The 19,026-nt window shown below is 36.0% G+C and overlaps 1 protein-coding gene across 1 annotated transcript in view; it reads right to left on the bottom strand.

The window, feature by feature from the left end:
* Nucleotides 1-1,033: 1,033 nt before the first annotated feature.
* Nucleotides 1,034-19,026, bottom strand: part of LOC127853317 (AP-3 complex subunit beta-2-like) — a 37,085-nt gene continuing 19,092 nt past the window's right edge. Inside the window, exons 12-23 of the mRNA XM_052387732.1 lie at nucleotides 17,013-17,065; nucleotides 16,402-16,569; nucleotides 15,126-15,378; nucleotides 13,997-14,215; nucleotides 13,250-13,407; nucleotides 11,412-11,558; nucleotides 10,500-10,578; nucleotides 8,987-9,111; nucleotides 8,254-8,436; nucleotides 7,818-7,860; nucleotides 6,669-6,851; nucleotides 1,034-3,238 (exon numbers count right to left, since the gene is read on the bottom strand). Coding sequence (XP_052243692.1) covers nucleotides 2,952-3,238; nucleotides 6,669-6,851; nucleotides 7,818-7,860; nucleotides 8,254-8,436; nucleotides 8,987-9,111; nucleotides 10,500-10,578; nucleotides 11,412-11,558; nucleotides 13,250-13,407; nucleotides 13,997-14,215; nucleotides 15,126-15,378; nucleotides 16,402-16,569; nucleotides 17,013-17,065 — 1,898 coding nt within the window. The 3' untranslated portion in view covers nucleotides 1,034-2,951. The remainder of the gene's footprint in view (nucleotides 3,239-6,668; nucleotides 6,852-7,817; nucleotides 7,861-8,253; nucleotides 8,437-8,986; nucleotides 9,112-10,499; nucleotides 10,579-11,411; nucleotides 11,559-13,249; nucleotides 13,408-13,996; nucleotides 14,216-15,125; nucleotides 15,379-16,401; nucleotides 16,570-17,012; nucleotides 17,066-19,026) is intronic.

The following is a 19,026-nucleotide window of genomic DNA, read 5'->3' as shown; positions in this document are numbered from 1 at the left end:
ATTGCAATATAGGCTACACAACACTAAAAATTAATGAGCACGTAGGTAACACATTACCATCTGAACTTTACCAATTTATATTATTCTAACTATTTAATTTTTGTTTTAAATTGTACATATATTGAAATGAAAAATATATAATTTCTTACGATATTAAGCCTGTGTTGTGTTCTTTTTCTTTCTGTGGCCACTGTGAAATCTATTTGTTAAATAATTTTGAAATATATTGAGCAGGGTCTCTCATGTACGTGGCATTGGTATTGACACCCATATTCGGCATGTTAAAACTTTGATAGTTTTATTATAGATTTAGCACAAAGTCTGTCATAATTGTATGAATTCAACATGACATACTTTCAAATGTTAAATCATCAAAACTTTATCGTCATATCAATCATTAAGAAACATCAAATACATTAAAACTTTTAAATATTTAACAACATTAACTGTCCAGCTCTAATTAAGGGTTATTTAAAGTGAACATGTCACACCGACAGAGTGATGGGAAGGTCTGGAACTATGGTTGCGGTGGTGTAGTGGATTAGGTGTCCGCCCAGCGATCAGGAGTTCGTGGGATCGCTCCCTACTCGAGGAGCGTTCTCATTATCTCCTCCATAGACACCAAGTACTGGTTCTTCCCAGGAAACGGACTCGAAAATGTCCATATCTGCCTATAATGTTCTAAAGGGCGCATGGCAGTATACATAGATAGATAGATGACAATTAGGACAAATCTTTCTAAAATGTATTGTTCATTTTCCTCAGGATTTTGCAAGGATTTTTATCACTGTAAGACTGTCCCAAAAAATTCACAACTTTATTTTGTGTTGTTTTGTCAAACATTTGATTTAAACGAGGAAGTTAAATCTGTTGAGTGTTCGATAAATGGCTGGACACATTATGGCATTATACAAAGGTTGATGCAAGAAGAAATAGTAACTAAGTCCAATCGAAATGGTACTCAATGACCGTTATAGATACAACCAAATGGAAGGTGTTTTGTATTGCTATGCATAAACAAAACTCAAAACAATTTCATTTAAAATAGAATTTATTTAATACTTATACAGTGATTGGGTTGGTCCACATAATGTATATAATTAGTTAACATTTTGATAATTTAACAACTTACTAATTAACACATTTAAGTAGATGAAAAGTATGTTACCAATTAGTATTCAGAACTGTTATCAAAATGAGTATACCTTATACAGCGAATCATCATAAACACATTTTATCATAAATATAAACGTTCAATTATGAAGCACTTTGGACAAATTAAATATTGCACAATAAACAAAATAACTCTCACAATTAATTAACATTTTCTGAAGAATTTGTGTTAAAAGCATCAGGCATATAGTTTTAAACCATACCCAATGGAGAAGAACCCCATAAGATCGTGATCTTTCGTTCTAATCCTTTTTTGGAATAACGTGACTCAGTTGTAACTGTATATGTTATCGAATGTTTACCATGTTTGTTCATTAAATAAAATATTTTTAAACTAAACCTTGCAAAATCATTTAACAATAGTTTTTTAATGAAAAGAATAATATTCTAAAACCCAGATTTTAACGACTATTGTTTTGGTAACAAGTGATAACAGGGGAACAATACCTTATTATGCTAACAGAGGCTGAGAGACACTGCCAAGATGTATCAATACATTATAAGAATATTTAAACTAAATAAATACGGTTAATACCTGATTGTGCATTTGAAACAATTAACCCAAAATTACATTTATATTACTATCTCATCTCATTTGGTTAAACAGATGTATTGTAGTTATTTCCATAATGTCATTAAATAAAACTAGAACTGACTATTAAGTATGAATTTATACACATCAAAATAATTCACACATGCACTAGACTTCAGAAATATTGACTGCAATTCACAAAGCATTGATATTTTGCAGAATTTCTCACAAAATGTCAAAAGTAATGACGTTTGAAAAGAGCTTTGATATAATTTTAATACTACACAATACATTGGAGCATCTCTACATAAGTATTATGATCACAAGACTAGAAATCTTTAGAACTGCAACAACTACTGCATAAATGGATCCACTTAAATGTGAACAGACGACTTTTCCTTTAAAACAGGTCATTAAATAAATCCACGTTGATATTCACACAATATTTGAAAAACAATTCGATGTTTGCAGCACAAAACATCAAAAGCTATCACAATTTTAGAATGCATTAGATTTTAAAGCTGCAACAAAATAAAATTTGGCAATAGGTCTTACAAAATTATTCCTTTCTTATGAAAGTCATTTTATCATTAATATGCTCAAAAACACTTGGTACAAATCAAATAATAGTATCATCTACCCATGCATTGTTGAATCAAGTAGTGTTACCACTTCAATACACAGTATCAAATACAGAAATGATGCAAACAAATTAACACTAAGAAATAAGATGTAAATTAGATACAATTTCCTCCCATTCCTTTCAATTAACTACTTTGTGCCTCTTTCTTGGAAAACTGAGCATAATGCCAGATTAGCCTGTGCAATCTCCTTAGACTAATCATTCCTTCTGGACTTTCATTTAAACCTTTCAGTGCGGGAACTGAATTTTGAAGGCCTTTGCAAACAGTTTGGATCCAGATGAGACGCCACAGAACGTGGCGTCTCATCAGGATCCAAACTGTTTGCTATTATGATAGTATTCTTTGAAAAAAATCGAAGAAAATGCTAATTTAAGAAATTCAGCAGACGACATTTTAGCAGAAGACAAATTTCCCAGCATTCAAAAGGTTAAATAAGACCTCCTTGAAATGAAAGAATTCCATAAAAGATGAAAGTGTCGTACCGCATTAGCCTGTGCACAGGGTAGTCAGGGATGACACTTAACGCATGAATTAATCCCAGTTTTGCCAGGACAAGGCCCATATATAGGCTGCTGCATTAAGTCAATAATTTGTATAATTTGCTATCCCTCCAGTGACCCTTTCACGTCTTTCATCAACATTGCGCCTATCACCATTTTCTCACAATTGGTTGTAAGTTTAGCAGCCCCGTTTTTAGTATCCACGGAAATGAGCACCAGAGTTTGAGTTGCCAGGGTCCGAGCAGCGAATAAGAATTTATTTTCTTCTGCAGACGGCACTTGTAGAACATTGGCAACTTTAAGAACTGCTGTGACTATTGACTTCATGTCACTTTTATCTGCGGGAAGTTTCACTTTTGTTGAGTTCTCATTCATTCCAGCCAGTTTACCTGAAAGACATTATTACGGGCATAATGTGATTATATAACAACAACAACAACAAAATTAAGCTACAAATAAGCTTCTAGCCTCAAGCAAATGATCAAGCAAATGGTAATTCTTCAGGTATTCAGGTTTACATGTACACCTGCAAAAAACAGCAACATTATTTCGAGCATAATTATTTCAATATAAAATACATGTGAAAATAAAACAAGAGGGCCAAGATGGCCCTAGTTCGCTCACCTGGGAGGACTCAATTCATTTAATCTTTACCAAATGTAAAACTTGACCTAGATATTGTCCAGACAAACATCCTGGTCAAGTTTCATCATTATTCAACCAAAACTCTGGCGTATGGAGTGTTTTTGTTTTTGTGAGATTTTACCTGGTGACCTATATTTTGAGTTGACCAAACATCAAACTTTGCTTACAAAAATATATATATTGACCAAGATTCATAAAATCTGAAACAAAATTGTGACCTCTAGAGTGTTTACAAGGATTTTGTATCATATAATGAACATTTGGACAATCTAAGGGCACTAATTATGGCATTAATTATGTGATTTTGCTCGTTATCAAACTTGACCTAGATCTTTCAGCAACTTTCATAAAGAATGCTTGAGAAGTGTGAATGCTAGAGTGTTTACAAACCAAATGTGGATGAACAGACAGCGGACAAAGACCAATTCTAAAACCTCACCCAAGCAGTCAGGTGAGCTAAAAAGTGTGTTTCACCGATCTGAGCCATTTTCCAACTTGTCCGAGAAATCAATAAAACCAATGTATTGACTAAGTTTCACGATGATTAGGCAAAAAATTAGACTTCTATAGGGTTCGATCACAAGGTTTCTCTCTAGTAACATAAGGAAAACTGCACCCCCCCCCCCTGGCGGCCACGTTTTTTTAACGGATCGAGACCATTTGCGAACTCATCTGAGATATATATAAAACCAATCATTTCACCAAGTTTCATGATGATTGGGCAAACAATGTGACTTCTGGAGTGTTCACAAGCCTTTTAACTATATAAATAGAAGGAAAACTGCCCGTCCCCCTGGCAACCATATTTTTCAACGGACCGGAACCATTTTCGAACTCAACTCTCATATCAAGAAAACAAATGTTCTGACCAAATTTCATGAAAATTGGGCCAAAAATGTGACTTCTAGAGTGTTCACATGTTTTCACTATATACATATAGAGCAAAATGCCCCGCCCAATGGTGGCCATGTTTTTTCACTTATCTGGACCATTTTCGTACTCGTCTGGGAAATCAATAAAAACAAAGTATTGACCAACTTTCATGATGATTGGGCAAAAATTGTGACTTCTAGAGTGTTTACAAGGTTTCTCTGTAGCCAAATAAGGAAAACTGCCCCGCCCACTGGCGGCCATGTTTTTCAACGGACCGGAACCACTTTTGAACTCAACCAACATATCATTAAGACAAACATTTTGACAAAGTTACATGAAGATTGGGCATGAAATGTGACTTCTACAGTGTTTACAAGTTTTTTCCTTTTTTTGACCTAGTGACCTAATTTTTGACCCGGCACGACCTAGTTTAGAACTGGACCGAGATTTCATTATGACAAAGCTTCTGACCAAGTTTCATGAAGATCAGACAATAAATGTGGCTTCTAGAATGTTTACGAACAAATGTGGACGGACGGACAGACGACGGACAAAGACCGGTCACAAAAGCTCACCTGAGCAATCAGGTGAGCCAAAAAAAGGTTATTAAGGGCATGTGATGTGAATCCTGAAAGTCACAGGCATAATTGATTCCATTTACAATTTAAAAGCGGATGGTGCATTAAACAATATTTATTTTTTTAAATACCATTGTCATTTAAAGATATGTTTTCAAGGAACTGTTTGTACACATTATAACAATATGACAGGTCAGCTTCAGCTGATCCAGTGAAAACTGACTTAGGAATATTAAATAATGTGGGGCCAGGGCCCATAATCACCAAACAATTCTTTGACTTAATTTAAAAGAACAGACTTTGAACCAATACATTTTACTTCAGACTTTGAATTGATGTGTGCTATCAATGGAGCTTATGTCCTCAGCACACTGTTCTAAATGAATAGTGATGAAATTTGAAGTGTCAAATGCCAAGTTTTACTAAATAAGAAAGAATCTTTTCAAACATTATAATATGAAGAATATTATTCATTTTAAGACTTAAGTCAAATAATTAGTTGGTTTATGAAGGCCTAGATGTAATAACTCAAATCACAATTTTCATTTAAAGATATGTTTCTAATGAACTGTCAACACTATTATAAAAATATGACATTTCAGGTATCCAGACAATTGCTTCCACGGACAATCGCTCTTATGCTAATTTTGACAAGGCGGACATTCGCTCCTACCTTGTTTTGACAACCTGCACAGTCGCTTCTACATTATTTTGACAACCCGGACAGTCGCTCCTACATTATTTTGACAACCCAGACAGTCGCTCCTACATTATTTTGACAACCCAGACAGTCGCTCCTACATTATTCTGACAACCCGGACAGTCGCTCCTACATTATTTTGACAACCCGGACAGTCGCTCCTACATTATTTTGACAACCTGGACGATCTCTCCTACATTATTTTGACAACCCGGACAGTCGCTCCTACATTCTTTTAACACCATGGCCATTGGTTCATACAATTAGATACAATTCTTCAGAGTGTTGGGCACCAAATTTGTCTCGGGAACTAGAATGTGTTGTGAATAATCATTATTGACTTGTATACATCCAGCTGTGTGTATAAATATACATAAAGGTTTCTTTTCGTTTTAATGTGTTTTGTTTTGCATATTTTATTGTGTTTATATGTATATAAATGTTAATACATGTATTTGCATATTTCCTTGCTATACATCCATGTGCATAATATCATAAATACAAGTTAATTAAAGACCAACATTTCCATTTCTCCTGCCGTTTTGATATTTTATTTGCTTCGCAAAATCGTCACTTATTCCAATAAATATCATTTGCGAAATAATGTCTCTGATAGGAATTACGTAGGAACAATTGTCCAGGTAGTCAAAATAATGTAGTAGCGATTGTTCGGGTTGTCAAAATATTGTAGGAGTGACTCTCGGGGTTGTCAAAATAATGTAGTAGCGATTCACAAGGTTGTCAAAATATTGTAGGAGTGATTGTCAAGGTTGTCAAAATATTGTAGGAGTGATTGTCCAGGTTGTCAAAATAATGTAGTAGCGATTGTCCGGGTTGTCAAAATAATGTAGGAGCGACTGTCTCCACCTTGTCAAAATAAGCGTGGGAGCGATTGCCCGTGGGAGCAATTGTCCAGGATTCAACATTTTAGCTTAGACTGACTTACTCCTGCAAAAACAGGCTAAAGAATATTCCAGAAAGGGCCCAGATGTCATTACTCACCCCCCCCCCCCCCATTCTCACCCTGCTCTTTAATGAACTCCTTCTCATGCATGTTGTATGGCTGCAAGATCTCCCCCACAGGTGCCGTGATCTTGACATTGTATTTCTTCTCCTCGGTGACAACCTCGAAGGTCGCTGGCTGGGTTGTATCGTTAAAGTTCACACCCATCAGCACTGATGTGGAATTCTTGGTGGCTAAGGCAGCTGTACGGAAAGATGAGATTCAATAGGCTTTCTTTAAGACTGCACCAGGAATTTTATACATGCAATGTGACTGTATATTTCATAAGTTAGTCCCTGGCTATGGCACACCTTGGAAGATAAGAAAGGATCTCAATGCCTGATTTTGTTGACAAGATATCATTGCCTGATTTTGTTGAAAAGATTCTATTGCCTGATTTTGTTGGCAAGATTTTATTGCCTGATTTTACTGACAAGATTTCATTGCCTGATTTTGTTGACAAGATTTCATTGCCTGATTTTACTGACAAGATTTCATTGCCTAATTTTGTTGAAAAGATTTCATTGCCTGATTTTGTTGACAAGATTTCTTTGCCTGATTTTGTTCACAAGATTTCATTGCCTGATTTTGTTGACAAGATTCCATTGCCTGATTTTGTTCACAAGATTTCATTGCCTGATTTTGTTCACAAGATTTCATTGCCTGATTTTGTTCACAAGATTTCATTGCCTGATTTTGTTCACAAGATTTCATTGCCTGATTTGGTTGACCCTTTATCACTCAAATACGCACTTTAAAGAATTAAGAAAAGTCCCTTAGAAAAATCTTATTTAATTTGAGACCAATCTTACAAGATTCAAACTGTAGAGATTTCATTTCATACCTAAAGTAACAAAGAGCAGCAAACATCATAAAGCCTGAACAGCCTGCAAATTACTCGCAGACTGTTCATGTTTTATGCTGTTTGCATATAGCCATTTTCAATTTTCTTCCGAGGGGGAAAAGGTTAAGATTAAACTTGTAATTTTTTACTCAGTAAATTTTTACAAACAGTAAGCCGTGTAAAATAGTAAAATTTACAGAACACCGTCCATTCCTACAGGGCTGAAAAGTAACTGAACATAATCACAACCCAGTATAATTGCTGAAAGCACTGTGCTTAAAATCCTTAAAATCAAAATTGAAGCCAGCAAATTCAAAATCCTTACCAATTTCAGGGAAGTCTTGTACCTCCATATCAGGTTGGATTTTCTGAAGAGAAAGTTACAAACTTCAATATTCATACTTAAAACACTATCCTTAAAAGTAGTGCCTAAAACACTTCAGCCTAAGTAAGCTACATGTATGTATGGAAGTGTACTTATAATCTCCCCCCCCCCCCCAAAAAAAAAAACACCAAGTACTGGTTCTACTATGGAAACAAACTTGCGAGTGTCTAAATCAGCCTTAGGCTTTCAATGCAATCAAGCAAAAGGAGTTTTAAGGAATTTTCTTTTTGAAGGGAGTAAATATACATGTAGCTTCTAATCCATTAGTGTATTTTTAATCTGAATACCAAGTCTAAGTTCTCCACTATTCACGAATTGCAGTAACCCTAAGTGTCTGCTTTATCCATATACCAACTCTAAGTACTCATGTACTCACCTTCTGTCCTATCCTGATATTGGACACTATACTTTCACTGCTGTTAGTGAACGTGAGCTCAATAGAGACCATTTTTGGAGTGAATATGGATATTGTTCGGGTGAATTTGTATGTGATGCCCAGGCCATCGCCTGACAATTTATTCAATAACTCATACGTCTTTCCCTGGACTTGTGGTGTGAACTAGAAAAAGGAAAGATAAACTAAGATTTGAAGATAAACTAAGATTTGTTTACGCTTAAAGCACTGTAAAAAGCTTTCGTAGCTGTTTATTTATCAATTGATTACATCAATATTTTTTTTGATTATATAATAGAAAAGCAATCTAAGCAATTAAAAGGCTTTACAAACAACTTTTATCTAAAAAAAAATCTGATGAATTTCTATGAAGTAAATGCTTAAGTGACATATATTCTGATAAGTTGTGAAAATTTTTATGTACAAAGAGGTTGCACAAAAATTACACTAAAAATGTGTGAAAATAATTCCAAAATCAGAGGCAAGGAAGCCAAGGCTTTCAGTGTGCCAAAGTTAAGAAAAAAGTATATCAAAGACAATTTTGGGGGTTTACATTTTTACTTATTTGTCTTTTTTTTACCATTTTAACCTTGACATACATAACCAGTGTGTTGACAGCACCTTTTATCGCATAAGCAAATCACAAGAAGTTCTCCAGAAATTAAATATAAACTTCAAATAATATTAGGCTATCAAATCACATAATCGAACTCACCATTTGCGCTGAAGGTGTTGCTGCCTTAGGCTTGGACGTCTGGTCAAGACTTAGGGCACTCATTGGGGTCAAAAGGTCACCAGCCCCTGACCCTGGCATTGCACTCGAGGTCATCGGTGGTGGCACTGAAAATACATGAGACCGTAAGGAGATATGATTAGAAAGCAGTCAGCAGAATCAGCAGTAAAGCATGGCAGTCTTGACTTTGTATACGAGCCTTGCTCTTTTAAAAATTGAGCTCAGTGCATGAGCATAAAGTGTTGCTCCAGATTAGCCTGCGCAGTCAGCACAGCCTTATCTAGAACGAAACTTGGCCTTGACTGGATTTCTTTGCTAAGAAAACACTTCCTTTAAACAAAAAATAACATAAAAGCAGAAAGTGTTGTCCCTCAAAGCCTATGCGTACTGCTCATTACACTCATGCACTAAGCTCAGTTTTCTCATAATGCCACACATATTATGGCATGAGATTACAAACATGTCGATGGCTCTCCAATAATAACCTGCCATGACCTTTATTCATGATTACATTAAAGTAACAATATTTAAAAAAAACAGTTGTATTACAACAACTGCAATACTTGTTAAGATTTTACACAGTAATTGTTTTATTTTTTTAACTTTCGTTATTGTATAAAAAAAACACAGTATTTGGACAATAGACCCTTTTAACAATACAGATAGTAACTAAAATAGCAGTAAGTGCCCATCATGAAGTCCAGGTGTATTCCTCAATGACTCCATTAACAATAAGGCTTATCTGCTACAACCATTATTATATTCATTTGCACATTGTTTGATTTAAGAAAAAATAAATTTTAAATACAAAGTTTTCCTTTCTTTAATATTAGTCATACCAAGAGAATAATTTCAATGCTTTACAATTAAAATGATAATGTTTATGAATATTTTTTTGAGTTCTTATAAAAATACTACAGGATAGATGTTCGACTAGATGTTTTACTTGGTCTTGATCGCTGAGGTACTCAAATGGTTTGCCACCATGTTAACTCGATAAGAAAACCAACTGCTGTCTCACAAAAGGCACAAAACACATAAGGATTAGAGGGCGTTTTTTGCATCAGAGGATGAGAGCATCGTTCTGCTTGAGATGATGAGAGCATCTTTTCAATTTAGATGATGAGAGCATCTTTTTGTTTTAGAGGATGAGAGCATCTTTTTGTATTAGAGGATGAGAGCATCTTTTTACTTGAGATGATGAGAGCATCTTTTTGTATTAGAGGATGATAGCATCTTTTTACTTGAGATTATGAGAGCATCTTTTTGTATTAGAGGATGTGGGAATCTTTTTGTGTTAGAGGATTAGAGCATCTTTTTGCTTGATAGGATGAAATCATATTTTGTTAAAGAAGATTAAAGCATCTTCTTTGTTTAGAGGATGAGAGCATCTTTTGCTTGAGAGGAGGAGAGCACCATTTTGTTTTAGAGGATGAGAGCATCTTTTTGCTTGACAGGCTTTGTCATTTTGTTTCATCAGTTCTTGTTTTCTCACCATCTCCCAAGTCCAGTAGCAGGTCAAGATCCTGAGGTTTACTAGGTGGCGACTTCTGTTGGGCCTTCTTCAAGGGCTCCTGCAAAAACAAGTAACAAGCATAATTTGTCTGAAATACCGGGAAGCCTATGCCTGCAAAACAGTACAAGTATGGGGTTAAAATGCTGCTCTCTAAGAAAAAGATAAATACTATCAAAGCATACAATAAAACTGTGAAAGATTAACTAGACTATTCTTAACAAAATGTACTTAACAAACACAAAGCACAAATGGTGATCAGTATTTGTTATCACAAAAACAACAAGACTTTTGCCAAGCAATATATGTCCCCTACCAGCTCCACCAATGACAGAAATTCCACAATTGTCAGAATTTATTTATTTTTTATTTTTTTATTTGTTGCCATAGCAATCAGAATGTTAAACGTAGGAACAAAATGAAATGATGTGCATAATGTCCATATTGCCATCTATCAATGTTTCAAGTTTCATGAAAAAATATGAAGAACTTTTAAAATTATCGCAGGATCCAGAAAAGTGTGATGCACAGACAGACAGACAGACTGACAGACAGAGCGCAAACCATAAGTCCCCTCCAGTGAAACCGGTAGGGGACAACAACACATATTTCCCAACTTCAGTAAAAACAAACCAATTTTTGCAATCCAAAGCAACCCAGCCTCATTCCCAATCTGCAAAAAACACACTGCATTTAATTCAGGGGCGTGATTTATGAACCACCTCAGGGAAGGAAAATACACTACCCCTCCCCCTCTTTAAAGGGTTCAACTTAACTCTTCATTTGTATATAGATCCTGCACACTTAATAATTACTTTTAACATAACTTTGACATTGAAAGAGAGGAAATCAGCTGAAAGGAGGAAAAATTACACCCCTATGATAATAACCAACCTGTTTGGGTTTTTTCTTGACTTCTGGTTCACTTTCAGAGGTCGACTCCTCAGAGCTTTCATCATCTGAATCCTCAGTGACGCTGTTACTTTTCACAGCAGGCCTCGTCACTGCCACTTTCTGAGTGGGCTTTTTCTGTGGAGTTGACTGAAAAGATGATACTGATAAGTTGACTGAAAAGATGACATTAATGAGCTGACTGAAAAGATAATACTGATAGTTGACTTAAAAGATGACACTGATAGTTGACTGAAAAGATGACATGTATGAGTTGACTGAAAAGATGATACTGATAGTTGACTTAAAAGATGACACTGATAGTTGACTGAAAAGAAAACACATATGAGTTGACTGGAAAGATGACACTGATGAGTTGACTGATAAGATTACAATTATGAGTTGACTGAAAAGATGACACTGATCATTTAACTGAAAAGATGACACTTATGAGTTGACTTTAAAGATGATACTGATCAGTTGACTGAAAAGATGAAACTGATGCATTGACTGAAAAGATGACACTTATGAGTTGACTGAAAATATGATAATTATGAGTTAACTGAAAAGATGACATGGATGAGATGACTGAAAAGATGACACTTATGAGTTGACTGAAAAGATGAAACTGATGAATTGACTTTAAAGATGATACTGATGAGTTGACTGAAAAGATGACACTGATGAGTTGACTGAAAAGATGACACTAATGAGTTGACTGAAAAGATGACACTGATGAGTTGACTGAAAAGATGACACTGATGAGTTGACTGAAAAGATGACACTGATGAGTTGACTGAAAAGATGACAATTATGAGTAGACGGAAAAGATGACACTGATGAGTCGACTGAAAAGATGACATTGATAAGCTTACTGAAAAGATGACACTGATGATTTGACTGAAAAGATTACAATAATTGGTTGACTGAAAAGATGACACTGATGAGTTGACTGAAAAGATGATATTGATAAGTTTACTGAAACAAGAGCACCGCATAACGGGAGGTCACAGTGACAATGACCTTTGACCTAGTGACCCCAAAATGGGTGTGACGTGTAGAACTCATCAAGGTGCATCTACATATGAAGTTTCAAAGTTGTAGGTGGAAGCACTTTGATTTTAGAGCCAATGTAAAGGTTTTAGCACGACGCAGACGGCGGACGACGAGCTGGCAATCACAATACCTCGGGTTTTCTCCAAAAACAGCTGAGCAAAAAATGACACTGATAAGTTGACTGAAAAGATGACACTGATAAGTTGACTGAAAAAATGACACTGATGAGTTGACTGAATAAATGATAGAAATAAATAGAAGCACAAAATAATCAGATTTACAATGACCTCAAAATCGACTCTGGACGGCTAAAATCCGGATATCCGGATAATTGACACCCCTGCATTTAAGCCCCTCTAAAACAATTTACCCCGTATAATGTGAGGTTTGGTGAAGATTCAGTGGAATATGAATAAGATAAGAGATCCGAAATGGAAAATTTTGCATTTTTGGGTAACCCTTTCCCACTTAAACGCAAAGTGAAAATGGCTATATGCAAACAGCATAAAACCAGAACAGCCTACGAGTAACTTGCAGTCTGTTCAGATTTTATGCTGTTTGCTGCTCATCAGTATCTATGGGTTGGAAATGAAGCCTTTAAAACTTGAATCTACTAAGAAAGGTCTTGAATTAAATATAACTTTCTAAGAGACTACAAATGCGTCAAAATACGTATTTAAGGGGTCAAGGGTTGAACAAATGGCAATAACTCTGACGTGTAGGTGCAATTAGACTGGTCATCATTATCGATTGCAGCCACTACTTAGTTTTTTATCTCCCTTTACCTTGTCATCACTGTCTTCAGAGGAATCTGTGACGTCATCAGAAGAATCTTCTTCCGTATCCTCACTGTCCGAGTCGCTCTCTGATTCACTCCCTGTCTTATCCTCATCTGAATCATCACCTGAGTCTTCCTCATCATCACTGTCTTCGTCTGAACTCTCTGTTACTCAAGTAAGATTTTATATTATAGACAAATTTATTCTTAGACACAAAAGACTGACATTTCATATATGAAACTTTTACTTCCTGTCATAAGCGTCTTCTTCTGAACTCTCTGTTACATCCAGTTAGATTTTAAATAATGAAATAGTTTACTCCTACACAACTGAGTGCCATTTTTTGCATAAAACATTGACTTATAGTTTTCAAAAAACCATTAAAAAATGCATGGATATGATGCAGATTTGTAAACTATTGCTAAACATTTCTTGTATTTTTAGATTGTCATTACTTGGTAGAACACGTCAAAAAGACCAAAAGACAAGCTGAATATTCATGGTAATACATGTTGAAGGCTTATTGTATGAGTCTTCAGTAGCAAAGGTTGACACACAAATAAGGGTTTAAGTCAAAACTGAGAATATCACAAACATGTTAAACCCTTACGCATTCTCTCAATAACAATCATGTATTTCGTGTGTAGCCTGCGACATAAAAATCTCAGACACATACATGGAATGTACATTGGAAATATAATCCCATCTGTTTTGAACATATGGTAAAAAAAGAGATGTTATGTTTTCACTTACCATCTGCGCCGGAGGTCTCAGAGCTCGAATAGAACGCCTTCTCCTTCTTTGGTTTGCCTTTCTTTGTCAGCGGCGTCTTCTCGGTCCAGGGCATGACCACCTCGACATTCCTCACTGCTGGGTCAGGGGCCACTTCTGGCCATTCAGGGAGCTGCTGGTACCCGGTTGCTCTGCTATTGATCATGTGAGAAAGGGTACCGAGCTGGTACTGATCGCGGTCTGAAAACAGAGATGTGAGACAGGGATCCAAGCTGGTATTGGTCATGATCTGAAAACAGGGGCATCTTGCAGAAAATAGCTAAGATTAGAATGAATGCAGGTCATTCACTGTTGCTTATAATGATCATAAAACAGAGGCATAATGTAGAAAATTATGACAGTGGGACAGGGTAGCGAGATGAAAATAGAGGCACAATGCACACAAAATTGCTATGATAATAATGTCTGCAGGGTAGAAGACTGGTGCTGGTTATGACCAGGAAATAAATGTGGTACTGGTCATTATATACAATTTTTATTGGATGAAACAAGAAAATCCAAACACAAATATTTTACTCAACAAGGGACAATATTGTCACAAAAGCTGGTTTTCAATGTGAAAAAAGTCTGATAAAGGGAGACAACTCAAACTGAACTGATTGTTTATAATTAACCCCCTTTGTTTCAAAATAAATCTATTTTTAGTTGTGGCGACCCTGACCTTGGAGATATTGACATAATTCTTTCGTGTGACACACCGTCCCATGATGGTGAACAAATGTGCCAAATGATTTTAAAATCTCACAATGAATGACATAGTTATGGCCCGGACAAGCTAATTAATGCCCATTTTTGACCTTTGAACTCAAAGTGTGACCATGACCTTGGAGACAGTGACGTCATTCTTTCGCGTGACACACCTTCTAATGATGGTGAACAAATATGCCAAATGATTTTAAAATCTCACAATGAACGATAAAGTTATGGCCCAGACAAGCTTATTCCGCCCGCCGACATTCGCCAATCTAATAACCAGTTTTTTCCTTCAGTAAACCTGGTTAAATATTTGCAACCAGCTGTTATGGAAAAGGCATTTCGGAAAAATAATAAAGCAAATTAAATAACTTTTCCGTCATACCACCAAACTGACCTTTAAACTTCGACTCCAGAACTGGCGCAGGCTTAGTTGCGAGGAAAATCTTCTTGGCATGCTTGGCCAGGATCCCTTTCTCCCCTGAAGGCAACACTAGCTGGCGGAGGAACCGTGAGCGGTCACGAATGTCGTAGTTCTGATCGTACTTGGCGAGGTTGAACACGTACTGACATAGAAGCTTGGTCTGCTTGCTGTTGGTTATGACCAGTTTGGCACCGAGATTGAGAATCTGCAGCTTTACTATGTCCTCCTGCAATCCAGGTCAATCATAAATAGTTCCTTTACCTCTTAGATATGTATTTTGACGCATTTGTAGTCCCTTAGAACGTTAAATTTAATTAAAGACCTTTCTTACTAGATTTAAGTTTTAAAGGCCTCATTTCAAACTCTGAGAAACTGATGAGCAGCAAACAGCATAAAACCTGAACAGACTGCGAGTGACTTGCAGGCTGTTTTGATTTTATGCTGTTTGCACATAGCCATTGTCACTTGGCTTCTGAATGGGAAAGGTTTAATTGAATCCTTTTAATTTTAGCTCAATTGCAGAGAAAGCCTAAGGTTTATTGAAACAATCTCAAGTCAGGTTCCTGAGTAGAACCAGTTCTTGGTGTCTTTGGGGGAGATTTAAAGAACGCTCCCACAAGCCTTGAAGTGGGATCGAACCTGTGACCTTTTTGTTGCTAGGCACACCATATTCACTACCACCTTTTTGTTGCTAGGCACACCATATTCACTACCACCTTTTTGTTGCTAGGCACACCATATTCACTACCACCTTTTTGTTGCTAGGCACACAATATTCACTACCACCGTTTTGTTGCTAGGCACACAATATTCACTACCACCTTATTAAATCACAATTACACTGTCTGTCTTCTTTGGTTTTATTACATGTTTGGTTAACATGCCCATAAAAGCTCTGCTACACTCAAAATTATTTAATCAATTTTCATAACAAATTAGTTGTCGCCACTTTTTCTTTATGTAAAAACCATCTAACCTTATTATAAATGACAATTATTTACGAAAGCTTACAACTAAATTAATGCCATTGGCTATATTATTACTTTAATTGCTATGATTTCCAATAATCACACAAATTTGTTACTTCATAACTCTTAATATGCTTTCTTTTTTATATAATTAACATTTTGATAAACAATACAGGTGAACTAAATAATCAAATAATGTTAACATTGTTGTAACTGTACTAAGTTGATTAGTAGATTCCTATTTCTCTATGCAAACTCAACCACACATGCTTTATCCTTACCTCTTGTATGAAGGTCTTGGCCATCTTTCTCAGCACATCAGGGGCTATTTTGGGCACGCGGTCGCTATACTCGCCTATCAACCAGAGAATGCTGGCCCGCGCCATGGGAACAGTGATGTTGTCGACCATACGGGCCATGTGCACGATGATGTCTTTGTGGGTTGATGTCTGGAAAAAATCAAACAATTGTATAAATTGCTTTGTTAATTGAGTTTCATTTGGCGTAAACTGGGCTGTATGCATGTGTGCAAAAAGCCATCCCAGAGTAGCCTGTGCAGTCTGCGTACAGACGGACAATGCAAATTATATCTCCCTCCTCCTTTGGCGATGGATAATATTAAATGATATAATTAATGTTTTACTTACCTGTTTTGAATATATTTGCCCAAATAAATTTGAAAATCTGTAAAAGCAGTAAAAAGAACACGCTTTTGTTTATTTTTGTCCTGAAAATCATTTTGATATTTGGAAATAGCAAAAAAGGGCTCTATAAACCAATTTTACAAAAAAGTAATGAGTGGATATTCTTTTGTTATATTATTTACGAACATTTATTTATCACTGATTTTTTTTAACAACGAAAAGAATATAAAATAGAACAGAGAACCAACCTGCATTTGTAGTAACTTCTTGATGACAACAACACTTTCTGCTACCACACTCTCTGAAACATACAACATAAACAATTTACATAGAAATGGATGTAGCATATGAGTGAACAACGTAGGTACAGATACATGTACTGTATATTTAAACAAGATGTGTTTGTGAAACACTATGTCCCCCCCATATATTTGACCTTTGACCTTGAAGGATGACATTGACCTTGACCTTTCACCACTCAAAATGTGCAGCTCCATGTGATACACATGCATGCCAAATATCAAGTTGCTATCTTCAATATTGCAAAAGTTATGGCAAATGTTAAATTTTGACACAAACAAACCAACAAACAGACAGGGCAAAAACAATATATCCCCCAGTATATAACAAGACACCGTCGGAGACAGGTGATACTCCCCAAAGGTTTTTTTTGTCACAATATTGCACTATATATGCAGACAAGGCTATTGTCAAGCAATATGGTCCCCTACCGGCTCCACCATTGTCAGAAATTCCAACATTTTCAGATTTTGTTTTGATTTTTTTTGGTTGCCATAGCAACCACAGTTTTTGACGTAGGAACAAAATGAAATGACATGCATAATGTCCATATTGCCATCTATCCATCAGTGCCTTCCCCAGGCCATTTAAGCGCCCCTTGCCGGGGCGCTTGAATTTCGAAATCAGAGTCCCCGGGGCGCTTGAAATTTTCCGATCAGTGTATTCTTCAGTAAAAGAAAGTGGAGATTGTCCAAAAAAATCAAGGTTTCCCTATCAGTGTATCAATATTCCCTGTTTTAAAAGAGCACTCGGTACCTACTTTCACAAGTAATCGCTATAAACACCACATGGGGTAATGGATAATCCACTGATAAGAGAATAGCATGACGCGCGTATCGATTATTCTAACATTACACGGTCATTTAAATGCTGACAAGGATGTATCTGGTAACTTTCCAGTCGTCAAACTGTGAAGTTCATCGTCCAATCGGTTACGCGAATGCTTATGGGGGCGGGGTTAACTATCGACCATTATTTTTGATTGACGTCGGGCATGAAATAAGAGTTTATCGCAGCTTGATTAGCAAATAGTTGTACCATTTGAGTAATATAAAACCGGTAATTAGTACAGTGCACAACATTAAAGACGGTTTCGGGCATCATCATCACACCTTTTTACTGTAAACAAGTGTTACCTATGACTCATAATTAATACGAGAAATTAATTGCAAGTGGTAAACAATTAATTATTATAGCGGTTACAATTATGTGATAACAATTTATTTAATTCCAGAACATGTATATTTCAACATGTCCATTTATAGAACTGATTCACCTCGTTTTTTTGACATTTATTCGACACGTAATGCGCTTTAACAAATTTTCGTTGAATTAATTACGCACACTTGTAAATGTTTCGTCCGATAATCGATAGTTAGAAGACTGATGATGGCAACCGGCCGTGATCCTCGTGGACAACGTGAATTTCATGCATAATTCCGTCAAAACATTTATTCGACTCGTAAAGTGTGTAAACAAATTATCGTTGAATTTATTACGCAACGGTTAATATTTGTTGAAATCTCAAATGGGAATAATTAAATTTGTAACCCGAAACCCATTACCGTAAGTCGATGTTAACGCGTTTTTAATCCGAAACACACTTCCGAATGTAAATGTTACCGCAACGTTAAATATTTTTGCTTCAAATAAGCAGTGCAAATTTATTTTGTGTCGAATCTTTTTCTCAATTAAAAAGAGCGCGAAAATTATGCAGCATGTACAACGTCGCGTCTATTGCATACAAATGACGTGTATTGAGCGTTTTAACAAGCACACAACAGGTCAGGGGATTGACGCATATTCAGAGGCAATATTTCATCAAATCTATAAATAGTCACTTAAAAAATGGCAAGGTTTGTGTTAAAGAAATAACTGAAAGCTTTTATCGTAAATATTTACCAGAAAGAGATTGATAAAAACGGAATAAACGGGATTATCGGGTAATAAATAGAAACTTGA

Source organism: Dreissena polymorpha, chromosome 12 (genome assembly GCF_020536995.1).
Source record: "Dreissena polymorpha isolate Duluth1 chromosome 12, UMN_Dpol_1.0, whole genome shotgun sequence".
Classification (NCBI taxonomy): domain Eukaryota; kingdom Metazoa; phylum Mollusca; class Bivalvia; order Myida; family Dreissenidae; genus Dreissena; species Dreissena polymorpha.
Note: the sequence above shows the minus strand (reverse complement) of the source record. Positions and strands in the feature narration are given on the sequence as shown.